This window comes from Cervus canadensis, chromosome 1 (assembly GCF_019320065.1).
Source record: "Cervus canadensis isolate Bull #8, Minnesota chromosome 1, ASM1932006v1, whole genome shotgun sequence".
Lineage (NCBI taxonomy): Eukaryota > Metazoa > Chordata > Mammalia > Artiodactyla > Cervidae > Cervus > Cervus canadensis.
The window spans coordinates 15,968,585-15,990,900 of record NC_057386.1 but is presented as its reverse complement, the minus strand read 5'-3'; the positions used below and the strand labels follow the sequence as shown (position 1 = coordinate 15,990,900).

Sequence of the window (22,316 nt, the reverse complement as noted above, 5' to 3'; positions counted from 1 at the left end):
TCATGAGGTGTAATACTCTCCAGCTTTAAAACAAAGAGCATGGCAAAATAGCCTCATAAAACTTTTTAAAATTTCCCCTGTATTGATAATTATTTCCCTAGTCTCATTCAGTATCAATCTTAATCTTCTAATTAATGCACACTGTATTTAGTGTTCATTATCTTAAAAAAATATATATGTACACACATATATATATACATATACATGCATATAATTCTCTTACATAATCACAGCACAATTAGAAGATTAAGACTGATACTGATCAATCTCAGTCTGATTTGCTGTATTTATGCTTTATATTTTTCTCAGTTATACTTCTAAGCAATTAATCTGTGTTATTATTTCCTACCCCACAAACAACCCAATTCTTAGACTTATTTGTTATTTACTATTTGTTTAATGTATTAATTTCTGCTATAATTTTTGTCAGTTCCTTTTTCTGTCTTTAGGACATTTTCATTCTCCATTATTCTTGAAGTTGAATGGTTGACTGTTTTCATCTTAGTTCCTTTAGCCTTATTTCATGGGATCAGATATATAGTTCTTATTATCATCATTGTTAATTAGCTTACAGTTTCATTTTTTCTCTTAGACCCAAATGTTACTTCCAAAATAATTTTAATGTTTTTAGATGGTTGGATTTTTTTACTTCTAGCATTTTAACTTTATTTAAACATAATATTAAATTTTTAGAAAAATTTTAAGAAGAGTACAAAGAACTCCCTCCTACCCTTTACCCAGGTTCACAATTTGTTTACAATTTGCCCATTAGCTTTATCATTTATCCATACTTTCTCTGTCTCTATCCACACCCCTGCCCCTCCAATAAATATATACACGTACATACATTCTTTTTTCTTGAATCAACTGCAGAAATATTAATACTCAACATCCAGAATTAATAAATTGACAAGATTTAATATTTCTGCATGAGATAAAAAGCAAATACCAACTTTGGAAATTATTTGCAATAAGTGTAACAGAGAGATAATTAAGAACTTTTTAAAGATTTTTTTTAAATAAAAAGACCACCTAATATGAAAATAGGCTTTTGACAATGGACATCAACATGCATGTATAAATGGACATGAAACACTTTTTTAAAGAACTTGAGCATGTATATTCAGCATGGTAGAATTCTACAAAAAAAATGGCTTTGTGGGACAAAGTGTGAATAGTTTTGTATATTTAAAGACTTTAGTATTCCTTCATGTTATTACTACTTCAAGGTAAAACAGATAAAAGTATTCTAAGACAAATTATTCTTCTTCTTAAATATAAGAGATAAATTCTGTTTTGTGAATTCCATTATCAATTTCCCTGTATCATAATCCAAATCCCTTTTTTTAACAGGTGATGGAAAGGTGCATACAAATAAAGCACTAAAGGATGTGATGTCTTTCAGAAGTAAGAATTGTAATGTATTGATACTTTTGTCTGATATCTTCAGTCTTTTCCTAAGATTTTGAATCTTTTATCCTTCTTTATATTTTTATTCATTATTTTTGCTTCTTTCAGTGTATTTTCATTTTACACAGAAATGACGTGTATAGTATTATCTTCATAGGAAATACCATACATGGAATTTTTCTAATATTGCTCCCAGGTAAATAATTGGTATGTAATTTTGCAAAGAAAAATTGAAGTGGAGGAATAGCCTCACCACTGAATTTAGAAAAGTTGTTCAGCAACAACAACAGCCAATTTTGGAGTCTGATCCAAAAAAATAAATAAATAAAACTATTTTGTACAGTAAATTAGGACTACTGGGAGTAATAGATGAGGATTCTCCAGGTCCGGTTACCATTCGGCCCAATAACCTTCTTGAGAACGTCTTCTCTATGTAGACTTGTCACCAGCATAGGTTTTAAGAAAATGTGTTCCATTCTCATTGTACCTGTTGGCTTTCTCTATGCTCTTGGAAAAGTCAAATGGAAGCTATAGTCTTCTTATCAGAAATGGCAATAGCAATACAAACATGCAAATTTTATTTTTTGTTGTCTCTTTTATTATGATACTTATACATACTCATGAAAGACATTTAAAGACAAATGTGTTTTTCATCTTTTAGATCATTCAGTGGCTTTCATGTTACTTTTCTCTCTTTCTTAAGGAGGAAAAGGTGACATCAGCAACTTGAGACCACTTCTAGAAAAAATGGATATCAAACTCACTGAAAAAGAATTTGAACAGCTAAATGAAAATCTACCTGTTGATGGTATGAATAGTAAAAAGCATTGTCAGTCTCTAAAGGGAGTTTTCTCCATGTCTTACAGCTGAGAATTTCTAAAACTAGATTTAGTTGGTAATAACATAAAACTTTAAAATCTTAAAGTACCCTAAACTTAGAAAGAAAAAGCTACAAATGCCAACTATTGTTACTGTCATTCAACATTGTTTTAAGGATTCTAGCTACTTCAGTGAGGAAATGGGATGAAATAATACTGAGAAAGAGACAATATTACCTTTAGTTTCAGATGATATGATTGTGTATCTAAGAAACACAGCACACAAACTAAAAGAAATCTATCATAATTACCAAGTCTTATACATGCAAAGTTGCTTCAATTGTGTCCAATTCTTTGCAACTCCATGGACTGTAGCCTGCTGTGCTCCTCTGTCCTTGGGGTTCTCCAGGCAAAGATGCTGAAGTGGGTTGCCATTTCCTCATCCAGGGGATCTTCCTGACCCAGGAATCGAACCTGTGTCTCTTATGTCTCCTGTTTTGGCAGGTGGGTTCTTTACCACTAGCGCCATCTGGGAAGCCCTATTGGGTCTTAGACAAACCATTTTGGTTCAGGTAACTAAATACAAGATAAATATACAAACCTCAGTGGCTTTCCCAAAGCTTACAATGACCAAATAGGAAAAGTACTTGATTTATAACTTCAAGAAAACCCACCAACTATCTAAGAATGCATTTTACAAAAAATAGGATCTGTATAGAGTAAAATCTTGTTAAGGAACATAAAAGGTTAATTCATGTTCTTGAATGGTAAACTAACACTCAGGTTCAGATTGTTAAATCAGACTGACATAAATCAGAGATCTTACCTAGTGTCAAGCTTCACCAAATGATGTCTAGGATAAAAGCATTATTTAAAAAAAAATAGAGGTCTGAAATGTCAAGGGCAACTCCATAGTTTCTTTCTTCCCATGTTGGACATGCTATTCTGGTTGAGAATAAATGAAGTCTCTATAAATCACCTCACACAGTAGGAGCATTTAAATTATGAAGCATCTCCAGAAAGTTGTATAGTCTTTGTGACATTATTCAGGGAACCATGCCTTACAGCTCATGGGTGCTATTTGCTACAGATAATTCTTAGCCAGAGACGTACTGCTAAGGGCATTTCAAGCATAAAGACTCTTCTTTATCATTAACTAGAGAACCAACTGACAAAGATATTAAGCTGGATCACCTTCCTTCTTTTCTTTTCACTGAGGATATCCCCTCAATGGCGGAAGTTAATGGATTATAAACCACTGCTCTGAGATGGAAAAATTTCTCAAGATTTACTGAAACAAAGATATCAATTATTCTAAAATAATATATACACATTTATATTTTGTGTTGTATATATTTCTATATTATATACCTATATCTTTATATAAAATATAAAATCCCAATGGGGTTTTTTTATCAAAGTATAGTTGATTGACAATATTATGTTAGTTTAAGATATACAACATAGTGATTCAACATTTTGATAGATTATACTCCATTTAAATTTATTATAAAATATTGGCTATAATCCCTGTGATGTACATTATATCTTTATAGCTTTTATATTTTACACCTAATAGTTTGTGTCTCTTAATCCCCTTCCTCTCTCTTGTCCTGCCCTCCCACCCCTTCCTACTGGTAATGGTTTGTTCTCTGTATCTGTGAATCTGTTTCTGTTTTGTTGTATTAACGTGTTTGTTATATTTTTTGATACTGCATTTAAGTAAAAACATACAGCATTTTCTGTCTCACTCTGACTTCATTAAGCATAATACCATCCCATCCATCAAATGGCAGAACTTCATTCTTTTTTATGGTTGATCAATATTCCATTGTATGTGTTGTGTATGTGTATATATGTGTGTATATACATACACATACACAACATATCTTCTTTTTTAAAAATTAAACTACTGATTTTATTCAGGGATCCCTCTTTTTCCATTAGTGTCTTTTATCTGCTGAAATCCTATGTTGCATTTAGTCATCATGTCTTCTTCATCTTCTTCAATCTAACAAATTTTTAATCTTTGTTTTTCATGACTTTGACAATTTTGGAAAGTACTGGTCATATATTTTATAGAAAATCCCTCATTTTGAAGTTGATGTTTTCTCAAAATTAGACCAGGGAATATAAATTTTCAAAAATAATACCACAAAGATGGAGTGTTATTCTTGTAGCATCATATTAAGGTGCATGATATCAAAATGACTTATCACTGCACACTACATCTTCTTTATCCATTCATCTGTTGATGGAAACAGAGATTTCTTTCATATCTTGGCTATTGTAAATAATGCTGCTATGAGCATTGAGGTACATACAGTTTTTCTAAGTAGTGTCTTCTGCAGGTATATACTTAGGAGTGGAATTGCTGAATCATGTAATAGTATTGTTAGAAATATCCATACTACTCAAAGCGATCTACAAATTTAATGTAATCCCTATCAAAGTACCCATGACAGTTTTCACAGAACTAGAGCAAAAAATCCTAAAGTTCATATGGAACCACAAAAGACCCCAAATACCAAAAGCAATCTTGAGGAAAAAGAACAAAGCTGGAACTATCACACTCCCTGACTTCACACTATACCATAAAGCTAGAGTGATCAAAACACTATGGTGTATTGGCATGAAAACAGACACATAGATCTATGGAACAGAATAGAGAGCCAGAAATAAATCCATACACACATAATTAATTAATCTACCACAAATCAGGCAAAAATATACAATGGGGGAAAGATAGTCTCTTCAATAAGTGGTGTTAGGAAAACTGGACAGATACATGTAAAAGAATTAAGTTAGGACATTTTCTCGCACCATAAAATAAACTCAAAATGAATTATGACCTACATGTAAGACTGAAAACCATAAAACTCCTGGAAGAACACATCATAAGTAGTACATTCTTTGATATGTCTTAATAATATTTTTTTTGAATCAGTCTCCTCAGGCAAGGAAAACAAAAGCAAAAATAAACAAATGGAACCTAATCAAAGTTAGGCACTTTTGCACAGCAAAAGGAAAACATCAACAAAACAAAAAGTCATTCTACTGAATGGGAGAAGATATTTGCAAATAATATCCAAGAGGTTAATATCCAAATTTGTATAAAGAACTCATACAACTCAAAAAAAAAACACAAAAAACCTCGATTAAAAACGGGCAGAAGACCTGAATAGACATTTTTCCAAAGAAGACATGCAGATGGTCAAAAACACATGTAAAGTTGCTCAACATTGCTAAGCATCAGGGAAATGCAAATCAAAACCACAAAGAGATATCGCTTCACACCTATCAGAATGGCTGTCATCAAAAACACAGCAAACAATAAATAGAATCTCCCTGGCAATCAGTGGGTAAGACTCCATGCTTCCACTACAAGGGGCATGAGTTTTGATTCCTGATCAGGGAACTAAGATCTGCATGCCGCGTGGCATGACCAAAAAAAAAAAAAAAGTTAAAATAAGTACTGATGAGAATGTGGAGAAAAGGAAGACCTAGAACACCGTTGTTGGGAATGTAAATTGTTGCAGCCACTATGGAAAATAACATGAAAGCAGAAGTCTCCCAGTCGTATCTGACTCTTTGCTACCCCATGAAATTCTCCTGTTCCCTTCTTCAGGGGATCTTCCCAACCCAGGGATCAAACCCAGGTCTCTTGAATTGCAGGTGGATTCTTTACCAGCTGAGCCCACTAGGAAAGCCCAAGAATACTTGAGTGGGTAGCCCATCCCTTCTTCAGGGGATCTTCCCAACCCAGGAATCTAACTGGGGTCTTCTGCATTGCTGGTGGATTCTTTACCAGCTGAGCTACTAGGGAAAACATGGAAAATAATATGAAGATTCCTCAAAATAGTAAAAATAGAACTACCATATGATCCAATAGGGTTTTATTATAAGAACTTGTAAAATGATTTTCAAGAACAAGTGGAAGAATAAATGCCCAACTATATCCAAGAAGTCAGGAGAAAGAAGACTAAAAAGGAGATTTGCCTTATCGGATATTAGCAGTTATTATAAAACTACCATAACCAAAACTAAATTTCACTGGCAAGTAATAGATAAATATGTAGACTTTAAAGTGAAAGGGAAGCCTCTCAGTCATGTCCAACTCTTAGCGACCTCATGGACTGCAGCTTACCAGGCTCCTCCCATGGAATTTTCCAGGCAAGAGTACTGGAGTGGGTTGCCATTGCCTTCTCCAATGTAGACTTTAAATAGACTACTAAACAGTTTTAAAATAAATCTAGCATAATGGATAACTTGATGCTTATTAAAGAATGATTTTTTTAAATAGTACTTGCCATCTAAAAAAAATAGGAATCCCCTTATCTTACAATATAAGCAGAAAAAAAAAACACTTTGTGTGATTTGACACTCTCAATGTAAAATGTAAAGATATTAGGAAAAATTAGGAGAATATTTTAAAATATTGGTTTGAGGGAGACTTTTTTAATCAAGACAGGTTACCCAGAAGCAGAAAAAGAAAAAAATAGATGTATTTGGTAACGAAGCAGAGAAGTAAAGGAACAAGTAAATTTTAGAGTTATTAAAAAACCTATAAAATTTTTAAATTAAAATATTCCCCCAAAATATGAAAAGGGGATTAAGGAACAAAGTAGTATTGTAAAAGAAATAGTTATATTTTGTAATAACTGATAGACATTCTATAACATTGATTATTCAAGAAATACAGGAACAAGAATATCATTTAGAATTATGAAGCAAAAAACCAGAACTGAAAAAAAATAGCAAAACGTTGTTACTATTGAGGGGTAGAACCCAAGGGTAAGAGATTGGGTAAGGATGAAATGTAGATGTTCTGTGTATTTTGTATCTATACATTGATTTTTATCTATTTCTTATTCCAATTTTATTGAGATATAGTTGACATATAGCATTTTGTAAGTTTAAATATAATGATTTTGAGAAAGGCCGTTCGCAGCTACAAGAACCAATGGCGCTTCAGGCGCCGGGATCACACGGCTGCGGGCTCTGAGGCGGGGAGCTGGCCTCTCCTATGGATCCGATCCGAGGCTTTTGCGAGAAACTGTGGTCTCTGGCAGTCACCCTGGACAGCAGGATGGCCCGGCTGCAGCGAGCACTGGACGGAGAGAATAGCGACTTTGAAGATTGTCCAATGAGAGTTTACATGACCTTAACTCAGAAGTACGAATTCTAAAGAATGATGTCAATATTCTTCTTGATAAAGCAAACTTGGCAAGTCAAGAAAACACTGGTTTTATAAAAGCAACAAAAATATTGATGAAAAAGAATTCAATGGATATCATGAAAATAAAAGAGTTTTTCCAGAAGTATGAATATACTCCACGTGCCAAGAAAAATTCAGTGGATGAGCAAGAAGTCACTGACTCTAAACCAGAGTCCAGTGAATGTGAACGTCCTGAGAAGCCTGACGTGAAAGATGATTTGTTGGATTCTGCTGCTGCAAGCACTTCTGTTTCTGAGAAGTCACCGCATAGTCCACAACTTTCTGATTTTGGACTTGAGCGGTACATCGTATCCCAAATTCTACCAAACCCTCCCCAAGCAGTAAACAACTAGAAGGAAGAGCCAAAAATTTTAACTCCATTTTCCAAATACTCACTAGTAAAAACTCCAAAATGTGCACTAAAGATGGATGATTTTGAGTGTGTAACTCCTAAATTAGAACACTTTGGTATCTCTGAATATACTATGTGTTTAAATGATGATTACACAATTGGACTTAAAAATGTGAAAACTAACAGTGAGACCATAGAAACAGAACCAGTGCCCAGTGATAATGTCTTTGCCACTCCTGGCCTCATAACCCAGCCGTTGGGAAAAAATGATGCTGAGCACACACATTCTCCCTTGGCACCTACATTCTGCACTCCTGGTTTGAAAGTCCCTTCTACAAAGAGCAGCACAGCTATGGTATCCACAAACAGTTCATCGAATGACTTAGAAACGAAAGAAAGTACATCATTAGTTTCAAGTTCAGATGAGTGCTTTGAGAATTTTGCAGATCCCTCTTCTCCTACAATTTCTTCTTACCAGAATCTGCTTAAAACACCTACACCTCCAGAAGTTACTATGATTCCAGAAGATATTCGCCAGATTTTATCAAAATACAAACCTAGCATCTCCAGTAGCAGAGCGGTGCCACCCAGCAAGCGTTCCTTCCTCATCGTGGAGGACAGAATGTGCAAGATGCCAGCAACAAAGAAAACTGGTGAAGAAATGATAGTGGATCCGTCCTTCCATTATGGAAACTGAACAGAATGAGACGAATGCAAATCTGGTCTCACTTTGTTTTCAACATCCCTACGTCATCCCCCTTTTGAAAAACCAATTCATGTTAAAGATGAGTATGGACACTAATAGCATAAAGTGCTTTTTATTAAGTTTGATTTAATCTAACCTTTGCAGTTCAGCTGCTCAGTTTTGAAAGATCATTACTATTTCACTGATTTCAAGTTTACCCTGCCTCATGGAACTGTGTAGTTTAAGTAATATTAGGAAGCAGGATAAATATTTTTTTGAAATTTAAACATTACTGTTTGCTACTCAAATGAGGCCACCTTCAGTCTTCTCGGGGCTGGACAGTTGTTGATAGAGCTGGGCTTCTTCCTTGGGGTTAGCTCTGCCCACTGTCTCCTCATGACTGTCCCAAGTCTTCTACACCTTTTATTTTAACAATGTTCTTTCAGACACTGTGGTTTACAAAAGATAGCCTAAACTGATGTATGAAAAAAGGAATTTATAGGCCTAGGTAGCTATACTGAAGTGGGTGTCTCTAACATTTGGACTTAAGACACTCACCTGCTGTCATGTCAGGATTGGTGTTTTCCTCTAAATTGTCAGTTTCATCCTCTCAAATCAGCTCTTCCCAGCACATGATTGCAACCTCCCCAGACCCCCATCTAGCTCGGCGCCCAGCAGAGCCGGAGCCTCACCCTCTGGAAGCTGCTTGGCATCCTTCTGAGTGGGTGCTCCTCTCTGGACTGTCAGCTGCACCTGTGGACCTGTCTCTGAGAGCACCAGGCTGCCCTGTCCATGGAGCTCAAGAGCATTATGGTAGAAGTCAAGCTGATTCAGCAAAGATTATCCTCTTTTATGGTTGTGCCTTGAAAGTCAAATGGGAAGACACGTCACGTTGTGTCTCTTCATTTCGTCAGAAAATTGTCACTGAAGAACAACTTATTCTTTGTTCTAGGAACTACTGAGTAGTTATAACTTAAATTTTGCTAAATAAAATGCTGAATTCAAAAAAATTAATAAATAGAATGATTTTATGTACATGTGTATTGCAAAATGATTACCGCAACAAGCTTAGTTAACATATATCACCTATAACAACTCTTAAAATCTACTTAGGAACTTTTTAAGTATATAACACAGTATTGTTAACTGTAGTCATCATGCTGTACATTATACCCCCAGAAATTATTTATCTTTTAACTGAAAGTTTATACCTTTTGACCACTTTCATCCATTTCCCCAACCCCTACTGTTGGTAACCACCAATCTGTTCTCTGTTTCTATGAACTATTTTTTTAGATTCCACATATAAGCGAGATCGTAAGTGTTTAGCCTTTTCTGCCTGACTTATTTTACTTAGCATAATGCTCTCAAAGTCCATCTATGTCGTTGCAAATAGCAATTTTTTTCTTTTTATGGCTAAATAATAACCCATTATGTATACGTGTGTGTGTGTATTTTTCTTTACCCATTCATTTCTTGATGGATGCTTAGATTGTTTTCCGTATCTTTGCTATTATAAATTATGCTATAGTGAACATGGGAATACAGAAGTCTCTTCAATATGATTTTTTTTTCATTCAAATATATATCCACAAGTGCAATTGCTGGATAATATGATATCATAGTTTTATTTTTCATTATTTGAGAAACATCCATATTCTTTTCTGTAGTGGCTGCACCAATTTACACTTTCACTAACAATGTACAAGTGTTCTTTTTTTCCACATCTTCATCAGTATTTGTTAGCTCTTTTTCATGATGGCCACTCTAACAGGTGTGAAGTGACATCTCATTGTGGTTTTGATATGCATTTCTCTGATGATTAGTGATAGTGAGCACCTTTTCATGTACCTGTTATCCATATGAATATCTCCCTTGGGAAAAAATGTCTGTTCAGGTCCTTTATCCACTTTTAAATATATTATTTGATTTCTTTGCTATCGAGGCTTATTAGTTCCTTATATATTTTGATTATTAACCTCTTATCAGGCATATGGTTTATAAATATTTTCTTCCATTTCATAGGTTGCCTTCTTGCTTTGTTGATTGTTTCTTTTGTGTTGCAGAAGCTTTTTAGTTTGAGATAATTCCACTTACTTATTTTTATGCTGTTTCTCAGGCTTTAAGGGTCTTATCTTTAAAATTATTGCCAATATTGATGAGATTTTTCTCTTTGTTTTCCTTGGGAGTTTTATTTCAGGTCGTACATTTATTTACATCTATATTCCATTTTGAGCTTAATTTTGTGACTGATATGAGGTCTAGTTTCATTCTTTTCCATGTGAATATCCAGTTTTCTCAGCACTGTTTATTAATAGAGGGGCTGTCTTTTATCCATTGAGTATTCTTGGTTCCTTTGTCAAATATTAGTTGTCCATATATATTTACATGGGTTTATGTCTAGGCTCTTGATCCTCTTTGATTTGGTGTAAGCATGTGTTTCTATGCCAGTTTTTTATTATTATAGCTTTGTTACATAGCTGGAAATCAGGACATGTGATGCCTCCAACTTTGTTCTTCTTTCTCAGGATGCTTTAGCTATTGACAATCTTTTGTGGTTCCAAGTGAATTTTAGGATTTTGTTTTCTGCATTTGTAAAATGACATTGGAACTTTGGTAGAGATTGCATTGAATCTCCAGATGACTTTGGGTAGTATGGAAATTTTGACATTATTAATTCTTCTAATCCATGAATGTATGATGTCTCCATTTATTTCTGTCTTTTCTAAATTTATTCCTAAGTATTTTATTGTTTGTGTTGCTGTTATCAGTGGGGTTGTCTTCTTTATTTCTTTGTCCAATAATTCATTGTTAGTGTATAGGAACACTACTGCTTTTCATATGTTGATTTTTGTATCCTGCATCTGTAGTGAATTTGTTTATAAAAATCTAACATTTTTAGCAGAGTCTTCATGATTTTTTATATATATATATAATATATATAATTATTCATAGAGACAACTTTTTCCTTTCTGATTCTGATGCCTTTTATTTTTTTTCCTTGTCTAATTGCTCTGCCTAAGACTTTCAGTACTACATTGAATAAAACTGATGAGAGTGGCCACCCTTGTCTTATTCCTGATCTTAGAGGAAAAACTTTCAATCTTTCACCACTGAATATTATTTAACTATGGGCTTGTCATATATAACCTTTATTATATTAAGTTCCTTCTTTACCCAGTTTATTGACAGTTTCTAATATGAATGGGTGCTGAATTTTGTGAAATACTTTCTCTGCATCTGTTGAAACAATAATGTGATTTTAATTTCTTATTCTGTTAATGTTGTGTTTATTGACTTACATATGTTGAACCAACCTTGCATATGAGGGATGAATGCCACTTGATCATGGTATATAATTCCTTTGGTGTTGAATTTGGTTTGTTGGAATTCTGTTGAAAAATTTTGCATCTGCATTCATTAGGTACGTTAGCCTATAGTTTTCTCTTCTTGTAGTACCCTTATCTAGCTTTTGTATTAAGGCAATGTTAACCTCATAAAATGAGTTTTGGAGTGTTTCCATCTCCATTTTTTATAAGATTTTGAGAAGAATTGGTGTTAATACTTTTTTTAAATGTTTGGTCAAATTTGCCAGGGAAACCACTGGTCTAGGGCTTTTCTTGGGAGGATTTTGATTCCTGACTCAGTATCCTTTCTTGTTTTAGTTTGTTCAGATTTTCTATTTCTTCATGTTTCTATCTTGGTAAAGTTGTATGTTTCTAGGAATTTATCCATTTCTCTTAAACTGTCCAATTTTTTGGCTGCACTCAGGTGACATTTTAAGCCAGTCTTTAGATTGGACTGTGCAATTTCCTTGGTGTTCTTATTATGCTTCCTGGTCAGATGGGCCCAGAAGCTATATACAGCCCTAGTCAAGACTTTGAATTTGCTTCCCATCCTGGGTCTGGGGCTGTAGGCAGGTCCCATCACTGGTACAACTCATTGACTGGGTGCTCAAATCAGGTAGGACTGCTCATCAATCTTCCTGACCGGTGTCACCAGTTCAGCTCTGCAGGAGGCAGAGCCACTGTTGGGCTTTCTGCTTGGGCACTGCTGCAGGCAGGGCTGTAGGGTGGTCTACAGCCTCCCAGAAGCTCTCAGTAGGCTTTTTGGTTTGGCAGGACTGAGGGATATAAACAGTAGGTGGGGGCCATGAATTTGCCTCCCTGACTGGGTAAGGTTGCAGCAGACTCCAGGGTCAGCATGGCTTATTGACTAGGGACCCAAACATACAGAATTTGCCCTGAGCTCCCTGGTTAGATGGTGCTACTAACTGGGCTCTGAAGATGGGTAGAGACACTGGCTGGGTTCTCTGCTCAAGTGCTGCTATGAGTGGGAACATAGGATGGGGACTCAGCTTCCTGGGTGCTCTAGTTAGGCTTCTTGGTTGGGGAAAGCTGGGGGCTATATTCAACAGTAGTTAGGACTTCTATTAATAATTAGCTTTCCTGCCTGAATAGAGTGGCAGAATAGCTTGGCAGAATTGTACACTGAGTTCCCTATCCAGAGGGTCCAACCAGCCTGGCTCTGCAGATGGGCAAAGCCTCTACTAGGGTATTTTCTTGGGCACCACTGCTAGGAGAAACACAGTCTGCCAAGATCTGAGTTCTGGTTGCTATAAGCCCTGTTACCCTTCTCCAGCTCAATCTGATCTCCAGTGATTAAGTCCCACAGATTCTCCCCACAATACCTGTGAGACAAGACCCATATAGGCCTCTCAGCAAGCAAACCACAATGATGAGGGAGCTAGATTTCCACCTTGGGCTCTCTTCTTCCCGCTGGAGAAACCATAAGCACTGGCAGCCCTCGGCATAGTTCTTTGCCAGCCTAGGAGAGGAGCAACGAGGTCAGAATGCAGCTAATCCTTTCACACTTCTAATGCAGTAATTCTTGATATCTGTGGTCCAGGGAGGTGCTTCAGACTCACCAGTGTATTCTGGGATTTTCACAAAAGTGTCTTGTCTATGTATATTTGCAAGTTGGTCTTGTGAGGGGAACTGAAGCTGGGGTTAACCTATCTTAGTAGCCATATTGATGACATCATTTTAAAAAATAATTTTATTTATTTTATTTTTGGCTGTGCTGGATCTTCATTGTTGCATGGGCTTTTCTCTAGTTGCTGATAGCAGGGGCTACTCTCTAGTTGTGGTATGCATGCTTCTCATTGCAGTGGCTTGTCTTGTTGCAGAGTACAGGCTCTAGGGCACATGGGCTTCAGTAGCTGCAGCATGTGGGCTCAGTAATCGTGGCTCCTGGGCTCTAGAACACAGGCTCAATAGTTAGGGCACATGGGCTTAGTTGTTCTGTGGCATGTGGGATCTTCCTGGGTCACGGATCGAACCTGTGTCTCCTATATTGGCAGGTGGATTCTCTACCACTGAGCCACCAGGGTAACCCTGATGATACCACTTTTATCTCTGTTTAAATATAAATGTAATTTGTAGTAAAGTAGTTATAAATTCAAGTTAAAGAAAAAATAAAATGCAAGTTGGTCCATATCATTCCTGAACTTATAACCCCTTGAAGGCTTATATTTTAACTCTCTCAGGCACTGCATGTCCCAGGGAGGCATTCATTTAACAACCTAGTTTGCACTAGTGCTACTGTCTGAATTATGACACAAATAGCTGACAGCAGACCTGAAGTAAGTTTTACCAAACAGCTGACCAACATCAATGGTCCAAAAACACTGGAAAATGTACCTTTTCCCTTGTGCAAACTCCAGTATACATCTTTTTAAAAATATAGAGATCACCAGTCCAGGTTTGATGCGTGAGACAGGGTGCTCAGGGCTGGTGCATTGGGGTGACCCTGGGGGATGGGATGAGGAGGGAGGTGGGAGGGGGGTTCTGGATGGGGAACACATGTGCGCCGGTGGCTGATTCATGTCGATGTATGGCAAAAACCACTACAATATTGTAAAGTAATACGCCTCCAATTAAAATAAATAAATTTTAAAAATAGAGAAATCAGTGAAACCCTTGAAATCCAGAGATTTAATAGAAGTCTGGGTAAGATTTTGGTATCAATGGAATTTATCTGAAATTTTCCATCAGTAAGTATCCATCCTTTCTATGTTCTTCTGAGCTCTTGACATTGATTACATGTCTCAATTGGCCCTTTTCCTTATAGCTTATGGAAAAATTGATCTGGCTAAGGTGATGGATGGAGTCAAAGCTGTTACAGGTGAGGAAGAAGTCAGGATAAACCTAGCATCCTAGTTTTTATAGTAATTGCATTTTCTTCAGGCCTTAATTAACTGTATGATAATTCTGTCGTTTAGCTTCTGTTTAGTGTTTTTATGTCCAGGAGTATTTTCTTACGTATTTTCCACTATACACTTCATTTCTCTTACTTTGAGACAGCCAAAATCTATAATAAAAAGTGAAATGGATCTTTAGAAAAGACCCTGGTAACTTTCCAAAGGAAAGGTGATAGGTTGTACATATTGATAGAATTGTTCGGATAAGCCATATACAGTTTGCTAATTGACAAAGGGATATAATATCCATTTATTGTCATTGTCCTTTTGCATGTGTTAGTACAGGCCCCCCAAGAAAGCAAAAGCCAAGGCAGAATTAAACATTCATGGGCATTATTAGAGGGAAAGCCTATGTAAGAGAAATAGGGAGGTAACCTAAAAAGCCTAGAGGCTCTCAGACTGTAATGCAAATGTGACACCAAAAGAGAGGAAGGAAGAAAAAGTTGAATGGAAGTACCCTATATTGCCATGAAATCTAAGGAAGGTCTGGCAAAGTCTTCAAGGAATCCTGTGGCCAAAGTCAGCCATTCCCTATCCCCCAGGAATAGGCCTCTCTGAGTGCAGCATTCAATCACTGGTTAAGAGAAACCTGTTGGAGACATGGCCTTAGTACAAAGACAGGGATGAATTCCAAAGCAGCAGCTGGGGCCCTTAGTCAGTTATGTTCTCTGTAGTTGGAAGTCCTAAAGGCACGTTTTCATGGCCACCATTAAGAGTGCCCTCTTGTATCAGCCTTAGAGAACAAATTGTGTTTCTTTGAGTAACGTTATCTCTGTACTTGGTCAGAGCTCAGTGACTGTTACTCCCCCAGCCCATACTCATACTGTACTGGCATCATAAATTAGTTTCATTATTTGCAATCATTTGATTGTACTTATATCCCATGTGTGCCATTATTTTAATATTTTTTATTAAGAAGGAAAAGTTGATATCAATGATGTGAAAACTGTCCTGGAAAACATGGGGATTGAGCTCAAAAATAGATAATACAATGAATTGATAAAAATTCTGTCATTTGAAGGTAAACATTACAAATATCAGTATAATCAAAAAGAGCTTTTAGCTCCTCTCTCTGTGAGACCCTCTAAAATCCTTCTGTTTCCTAAGCTTCAGAAAATAGAAAGTCAATCTCAAAAAAATATTTTAGTGTCCATTTATACCTGAAGTGAATCCCTATACATGCAGTTTTACTTTTAGATTGGGAAGCAACATCCTAATTATGATGACTCATGGGAAACAAGATCTGTATTTTGATGAATCATCTTATCAAGAGAAAAAAAGTGATTAATCTAGCATTTGTGGATGGAAGAAAAGGGTTAATAGTTTACACGTGAATAAAGGCGGGATTGGGGAGAAGGGATGTGCTCCTTGTAGAGTGCCTGTTGTGCTAAACATCCCCAGTTTTCTCTAAAATTTTTTTATAATAGAAATTTTTACTAAAAATCCTGAAAAGCCAGTTTTCCCTGAGAGTATTCTAGTGATTATGCACTTTTCTCTGTGACTTAAATTCTGCCTTTTCTTACAGATGATAACAAGGTCTTTCAAAACAGATTGCTAGAAGCTGTGAAGTCTCTTAAAGGCAATTGAGAAGCATAATGAGAATGAAGACAAATAGGGGATCCTCATAATTATAGTTTCCAAGATATTAAATTAGTGAGGGCTTCCATCTCTCATATATACTGATTGCAAATTTATGCTCCCATTGAAGATCTAGCTTCAGTTTAGCAGCTGATCTTCTACTTTATATCTAGAAAGGCTTCCACTTTTTGAAGATTTTTCCAAACTTTTCAAGAAAAGAAATATCAAATTTCACGTTTGCATAGAAAAAAATAGCAGAAGAGATGGTTATTCAGGGATTTTAATCAGCCACAATAAAAAACTAAACTAAGAACTGAATCATCAAATCATGGTGTTCAGAAGTAAAGAATGTTTGCCTCCAGAGCCAGAATTCTCTTAGCATTTATTCAATGCTATTTGAAACTTTGTATTATATGGGCTGGTCCCCAAGACAAGTCTCAAGGTAGTAACCCTAATTCTAATTTCATAGTCGATTTTCTTTATAGGCATAAAGTCCTTAGTCTCTTTACCAAAATTGTTGAGTTTTTTTTTCCCCCAACATTTTAACCCTAGTAGACATGAAAGGGGAGGGTGCTCCCCAGGTGGCACTAGTGGTAAAGAATATACCTCCCAATGCAGGAGACGTAAGAAACTTGAGTTCCATCCCTGGGTTGGGAACATCCCCTGAAGGAGGGCACGGCAACCCACTCCAGTATTTTTGCCTGGAGAATCCCATGGACAGAGGAGCATGCAGGCTATAGTCCATGGGGTCGCAAAGAGTCAGACACAACTGAAGCAACTGAGCACGCATGCCCACATATACAAAGGGGAGTCTGTGAGTAGGCTTTAAAGAATATATGACCTCCCTGAAATTATATGCCATCTTTGTGAGCACTAACATACAGTGTTCATGAAATTCACAACATGGTATGTGTCTCCAAAAGATTTAAGTTTGGGGAGTTATGTAATTTTCTTCAGGGACTGTCTCTTTCCTTAGGTAAGAAAGTCAGTGTCAACAGCTTGAGTACTATACTGGACAATATGGGAATCAGGCTTACAGATGAGGAGCTTAAGGATCTGACTCAGAATCTCCCTGTTGATGGTAAGCAAGTTTTTGGCTACTATGGCTAGATACTGGGAGAGTTTAGGCATAAGCACTGTTGGCAAAAAATGTCCTAGGAAAAGGAACCTTAGGAATGGTAATCTATCCTGACAGTAATCAAGAAGCTGTAAATGTGGATATAGCATGTAAGCAGCCAGTTACCAAAATCAACATGAAAATATTGCACTCTGTTTGTATTTCTTTATGTTCTCTACCCATATTGTAGTCATTAATAGACAATCTTCCACATTTGGAATATAAAAAGGCAGGCTCTTTAGATAATGGTACTTCTGAATTTCTTTCCATCACTAATATATATGGGTTTGAAATATTACAGAATTATAAGTAAAATTCATATTATTGATATGACTTTTATGTTGAGATTTTCTTTCTAGTCCTCATGAAGGCGACAAAAATTAGGTAAAATAGTAGCATAGAATATATTATTCAGTAAATATACATTTGACACTTAGGATAGTGCCTGGCCCAAAACAAATGAGAACTTATGGTTTCCCATAATATCTTTCACAATATTTTATGAGTCCTTTTTATCTCAGTGTGACTTTGATCTTCTCCTACAGTTGATAAGAAGATTTCTCTAGAAACATTGATGAATAAAGTGAAAAAATTTAAAGGTAAGTTAGAATTGTTGTAAATCTACGATTTTAGTCCTTGGTATTAAATTTTGTTTTTCAGTGGTATTTCTTTCTAATGTTTACTATGAAATACGTACATGCTTCTAAGCCTGTGGGCTATCTTGGTGGCTCAGATGATAAAGAATCTGCTTGCAATTCAGAAGACCCAGGTTCAATCCCTGGACTGGAAAGATCTCCTGGAGAAGGGAATGGTTACCTACTCTTGTATTCTTAACTGAAGAATTCCATGGACAGAGGAGCCTGGTGGGTTACAGTCCATGGGGTCACAGAGAGTCAGACATAACTGAGCAACTAACACTTCCACAAGTCTATATTGCAATTTGGAATCTGTTGTTTATGCCAAAAATGTGCTTTACTTCACTAACGTTTAAATAGGCATAATCTAGAAATATATAGGAAATGGCACAGTAAAGCTTTGAAATGATCAAGATAATGTATTCACCAAAATCAGCAAGCAATTTTCACCATAACAATTAACTATTTTTGAAGTATAGATTATATATTTAAAAATCTAAGTTGTCTTAATTCGCTGATCAGAGTTTATTCTGAAAGTTGTCTTTTCCAACTTATGGAAAAGCTCTCATTAATTTGTATTATATGTGGCATTTTATAAATACTGCAAGATATGCCCAATGATTCTATGTTTAAGAATATCTTCTTTTTACTTAACTCTTCATCTTAAAATTGGAATATCATTAACCTATGTAGAAGATATTTATGACTTTGAGGCAATACCATGATACCTAAAGTTCATGTCTACCATTCCCTCTTTTGAAAGGAGAGAAGGTTGATTCTAGTGACCTGAAAAGTATCCTGGGAAACCTGGGGATTGAGCTCACAGATAAGGAAAAAGAGAAGCTACTGGAAACACTGACAGTTGACGGTGAGCCATCATAGAGGTGTTGCAGAGGCCTTCTAGGAATCTCATATTTTTGTGTCTTTAGGTCTGTGTGAAAATCTCCACCTCCATTTCTGTTTATTTTCTTTTAAAAGTGCAAAAGAAAAACAAATTCAAGAAATTTGAGTTCTAAGTAATACAGCAACCTTGTCATTATTGTTTAGAATTTATATTGGAAATTAAGTAACCCTTCAGACAAAGGTTGACCTTAGCAGCTAGTCATGTTGTTACCCCCTCAAGTCACTAATTTGCATATATGATAAGAAGGGAAAAGAAAGAGAAAAACAGGAGATCAGTGGTAAAAAAAAAACAGAGAGAGAGCGAGCGAGAAGAAGAAGATAGGAAGCAGAAACCGAAAAGGAAGGAAAGCTCTGCTCATGCTTCAGTGAGTAGACTCCTTCAGGTATTTGGATAGAAAGGCTTGTCACGAGAAAAATCTCTATTCTCTAACTTCTTTGTATTAGATAAAATAGCGTAAAAATTAGGGACAAATCATTAAAATGTTATTTCTGAAATTATTTAGTTCATACAATTTTTGTGATTTCATGTTAGTTTCATCATTACATGAATTATGGCTTTCTTATAGATGCTGGAAAAATTCATCTCAGTAGATTGCTGAAGGGTGTGAAGTCTCTCCAAGGTGAGTAAGAAGTCCAATTAAAAATTATTTGGCTGACACTCCCCAATTTTATACCATTCAATTATGAATCCTAGCTCCTCACTTTGATATAATTCCTGTATTTAATATTTTTTTGGTCTGTTCACATTTTAGCTGATAACAGCATGTACTTTATCTTGCATGAAGTTCCACATACTCTTGCTTTTTTTTTTTTTTTTTGGCTTTGTACACGCTCTCCTCACCCACACCCACACACACAAAAGGTATTAGGTTGGTTATCAGCAGTTCCACTTACTTAATATTATTTTGTTATGCAGGCTTATTACTAAGACAATATTTAAATATTTTATTGACTTTATACGCTTGGACAAGTATATGTAGTTTTAGATGTTTTGAAATGATAATTATACAAAAACATAAAATGCATTTTCTTTATTTTATTTTCATAGAATTTATGGTGATTGTATTAGTTAGGACTTGATTAAGCAAGCAGAATCACTGTGAGTGACATGGAATAAAGCATTTATTATAAAAATTATGTTTAATGCAATTGTGAGAGATGGTGAAGTCTATGAAAACTTTTGTCTCTGCTTCTGATGGTGGGCCTGAAGCCCTGAAATCACCATAGTCAGCAAGGCCAGCATTCAGAAAGAAAAATTAGATTGAAAGAGTTGGGGAGAACAAAATCAAATTAGAACCTCTGAGGACAAACTGTAATCTATGTCTGTCTATCCTACTTTCCCCACCACTAAGAATATGAATGAGCTGTGAAAGAAACCAGCATCCTTCTCCATGGAGAAACACATGTGCCTAGCCCAAGACTAGGAAAATTTAAAGGAGATGGGGCAAAAGCCAGAATATCTGTAGGCCCAACTTCCAACTCATGCCAACAAAGTGAGCCAGGAGATCAACAGCAACATCATGAGCTGTAATGGCAGCTGGAGCCCTACACTGCCCTTTAGAGTGTAGTAACAGCTGCTTCACTTGTGCCTCCCAAATCTTATGCAGAATTTTCTTTTACCATCAGAACTATGTAGAGAAGGAAATTCATAGACTATAATTTTACCTAAGCTACTATGATTTGATAAAAATCTATCATCCATATATATCTCTTCTAACTCTTCTTATAATAACCATTTCTCATATAAGCAAAATTCTGCTAACTCTCTTCTCTGAAAATCTTGCAAAATCTTAGCTGTCATTTCATCCATCTCTAGGTTATATTCATTTATGTTCTAGTTGAGTCACATTCCTCCTTGACATTCTATAACTTAAACAATGATATATAAGACTAACTACTTTAGCAAATCTTTTGTAGATGGTGGGGGAACAGGGGCAGAGATAAAAGGAAAATAATTGAATAAAGTAGTCGCAAATTTATTTGTATCAAAATAATATAGAAATCTTCATTATTGTGCAATCCTTTAATACCTGATCATGTGATTGTAACTGGTATTTGTATCTTTCTTCTCTTACTACCATTTCATATAGCTTTTTCCCTCACCAAGCACCCTGGCTGCTCCCACCTCCTTTGCCCGGTGGGTGATCCTAAATATTATTCCTGAAGAACAAGGGCCATTATTGTATTGGGTTGTTTGATTTTTAATTAACTTTAATCACAGATGTTTTAGATTTTGCCTGCATTTATCTATATCCTCGCAGTGTAGAGTAGCAGCCTAGGTTCCCTCTGATGGTCAGGATCCATCACTTCAACCAGTAAAGTCATCCCTTTATTTACTTGTTGATTCACAGCAAGAGGAAGTCAAGGTACCTCAGATCAGTTTTTTTTCTTCCATAGTCAATTGGCAATAGGATATTCTTTTCTTTTTTAACTTCGCTGATATTTATTTGACATGTAACAATTTGATACACTTACATATTGCAAAATCCCATCACCTCACATAATTTTTTTGGTGAGAACTTTTTTAATTGTTAAAAAATTTTTATTTATTTATTTTTGCCCGTGCTGGGTCTTTGTTGCTACATGTGGGGTTTCTCTAGTTGCAGCGAGTGGGGACTACTCTCTAATTGCTGTGTGTGGGCTTCTCATTGTGGTGACTTCTCTTGCTGTGGAGTGTGGGCTTCAGCAGTTGTGGTGCATGGGCTTAGTTGCCTCATGGCATGTGAAATGTTCCTGATCCGAGATCGAACCTGTATCCCCTGAATTGGCAGGTGGATTCTTAAACACTGGACCACCAGGGAAGTCCTGGTGAGAACTTTTAAGATCTACTCTCTTAGCAACTTTTATGTATATCATCTATCCAATACTGTCAAATATAGTCACTATGCTATATATTCTATTCCCAGAGTTTCTCTGTCTTTGATTTTAGACAGTCTTTTCATTACATCTTGAGAATATTGATTTGGTTTAGAAACTGGAGGGGATGGGGGTTCATGAATGAAATTGAATGTCCAAATCTCTCCCCAGATTTGGGAACCTCTCAGTCTTCATTTCTTCCCTCTCTACTTATGGGGCTCCAGTATTTCACAGATTGTCTTTTTTAGTGGTATCTCATAGTTCATGTAGGCTTTCTTCATTCTTTTTTATTCTTTTTTCTCCCTTAACTGGATAATTTCAAATGACCTATCTTCTATTAATACTTCATAGGTTCTCTCTGCTACTTGATCAGGATTCTGCTGATCTATTACATTTTTTCATTTTGTTCATTGTATTCTTCAGGTCCAGATTTTCTGTTTGGTTCTTTTTCATAATACCTATCACTATTAAACCTCTTGTTT

General features: G+C 35.9%; 1 protein-coding gene and 1 pseudogene across 1 annotated transcript in view; both read left to right on the top strand.

Moving 5' to 3' along the window:
* Positions 1 to 22,316, top strand: part of EFCAB13 (EF-hand calcium binding domain 13) — a 208,955-nt gene that overhangs the window by 155,979 nt on the left and 30,660 nt on the right. The window contains exons 40-45 of the mRNA XM_043464397.1: positions 1,354 to 1,407; positions 2,114 to 2,218; positions 17,300 to 17,404; positions 17,986 to 18,039; positions 18,839 to 18,943; positions 19,545 to 19,598. Coding sequence (XP_043320332.1) covers positions 1,354 to 1,407; positions 2,114 to 2,218; positions 17,300 to 17,404; positions 17,986 to 18,039; positions 18,839 to 18,943; positions 19,545 to 19,598 — 477 coding nt within the window. The remainder of the gene's footprint in view (positions 1 to 1,353; positions 1,408 to 2,113; positions 2,219 to 17,299; positions 17,405 to 17,985; positions 18,040 to 18,838; positions 18,944 to 19,544; positions 19,599 to 22,316) is intronic.
* On the top strand, positions 7,255 to 8,455 carry LOC122442958 (annotated as a pseudogene).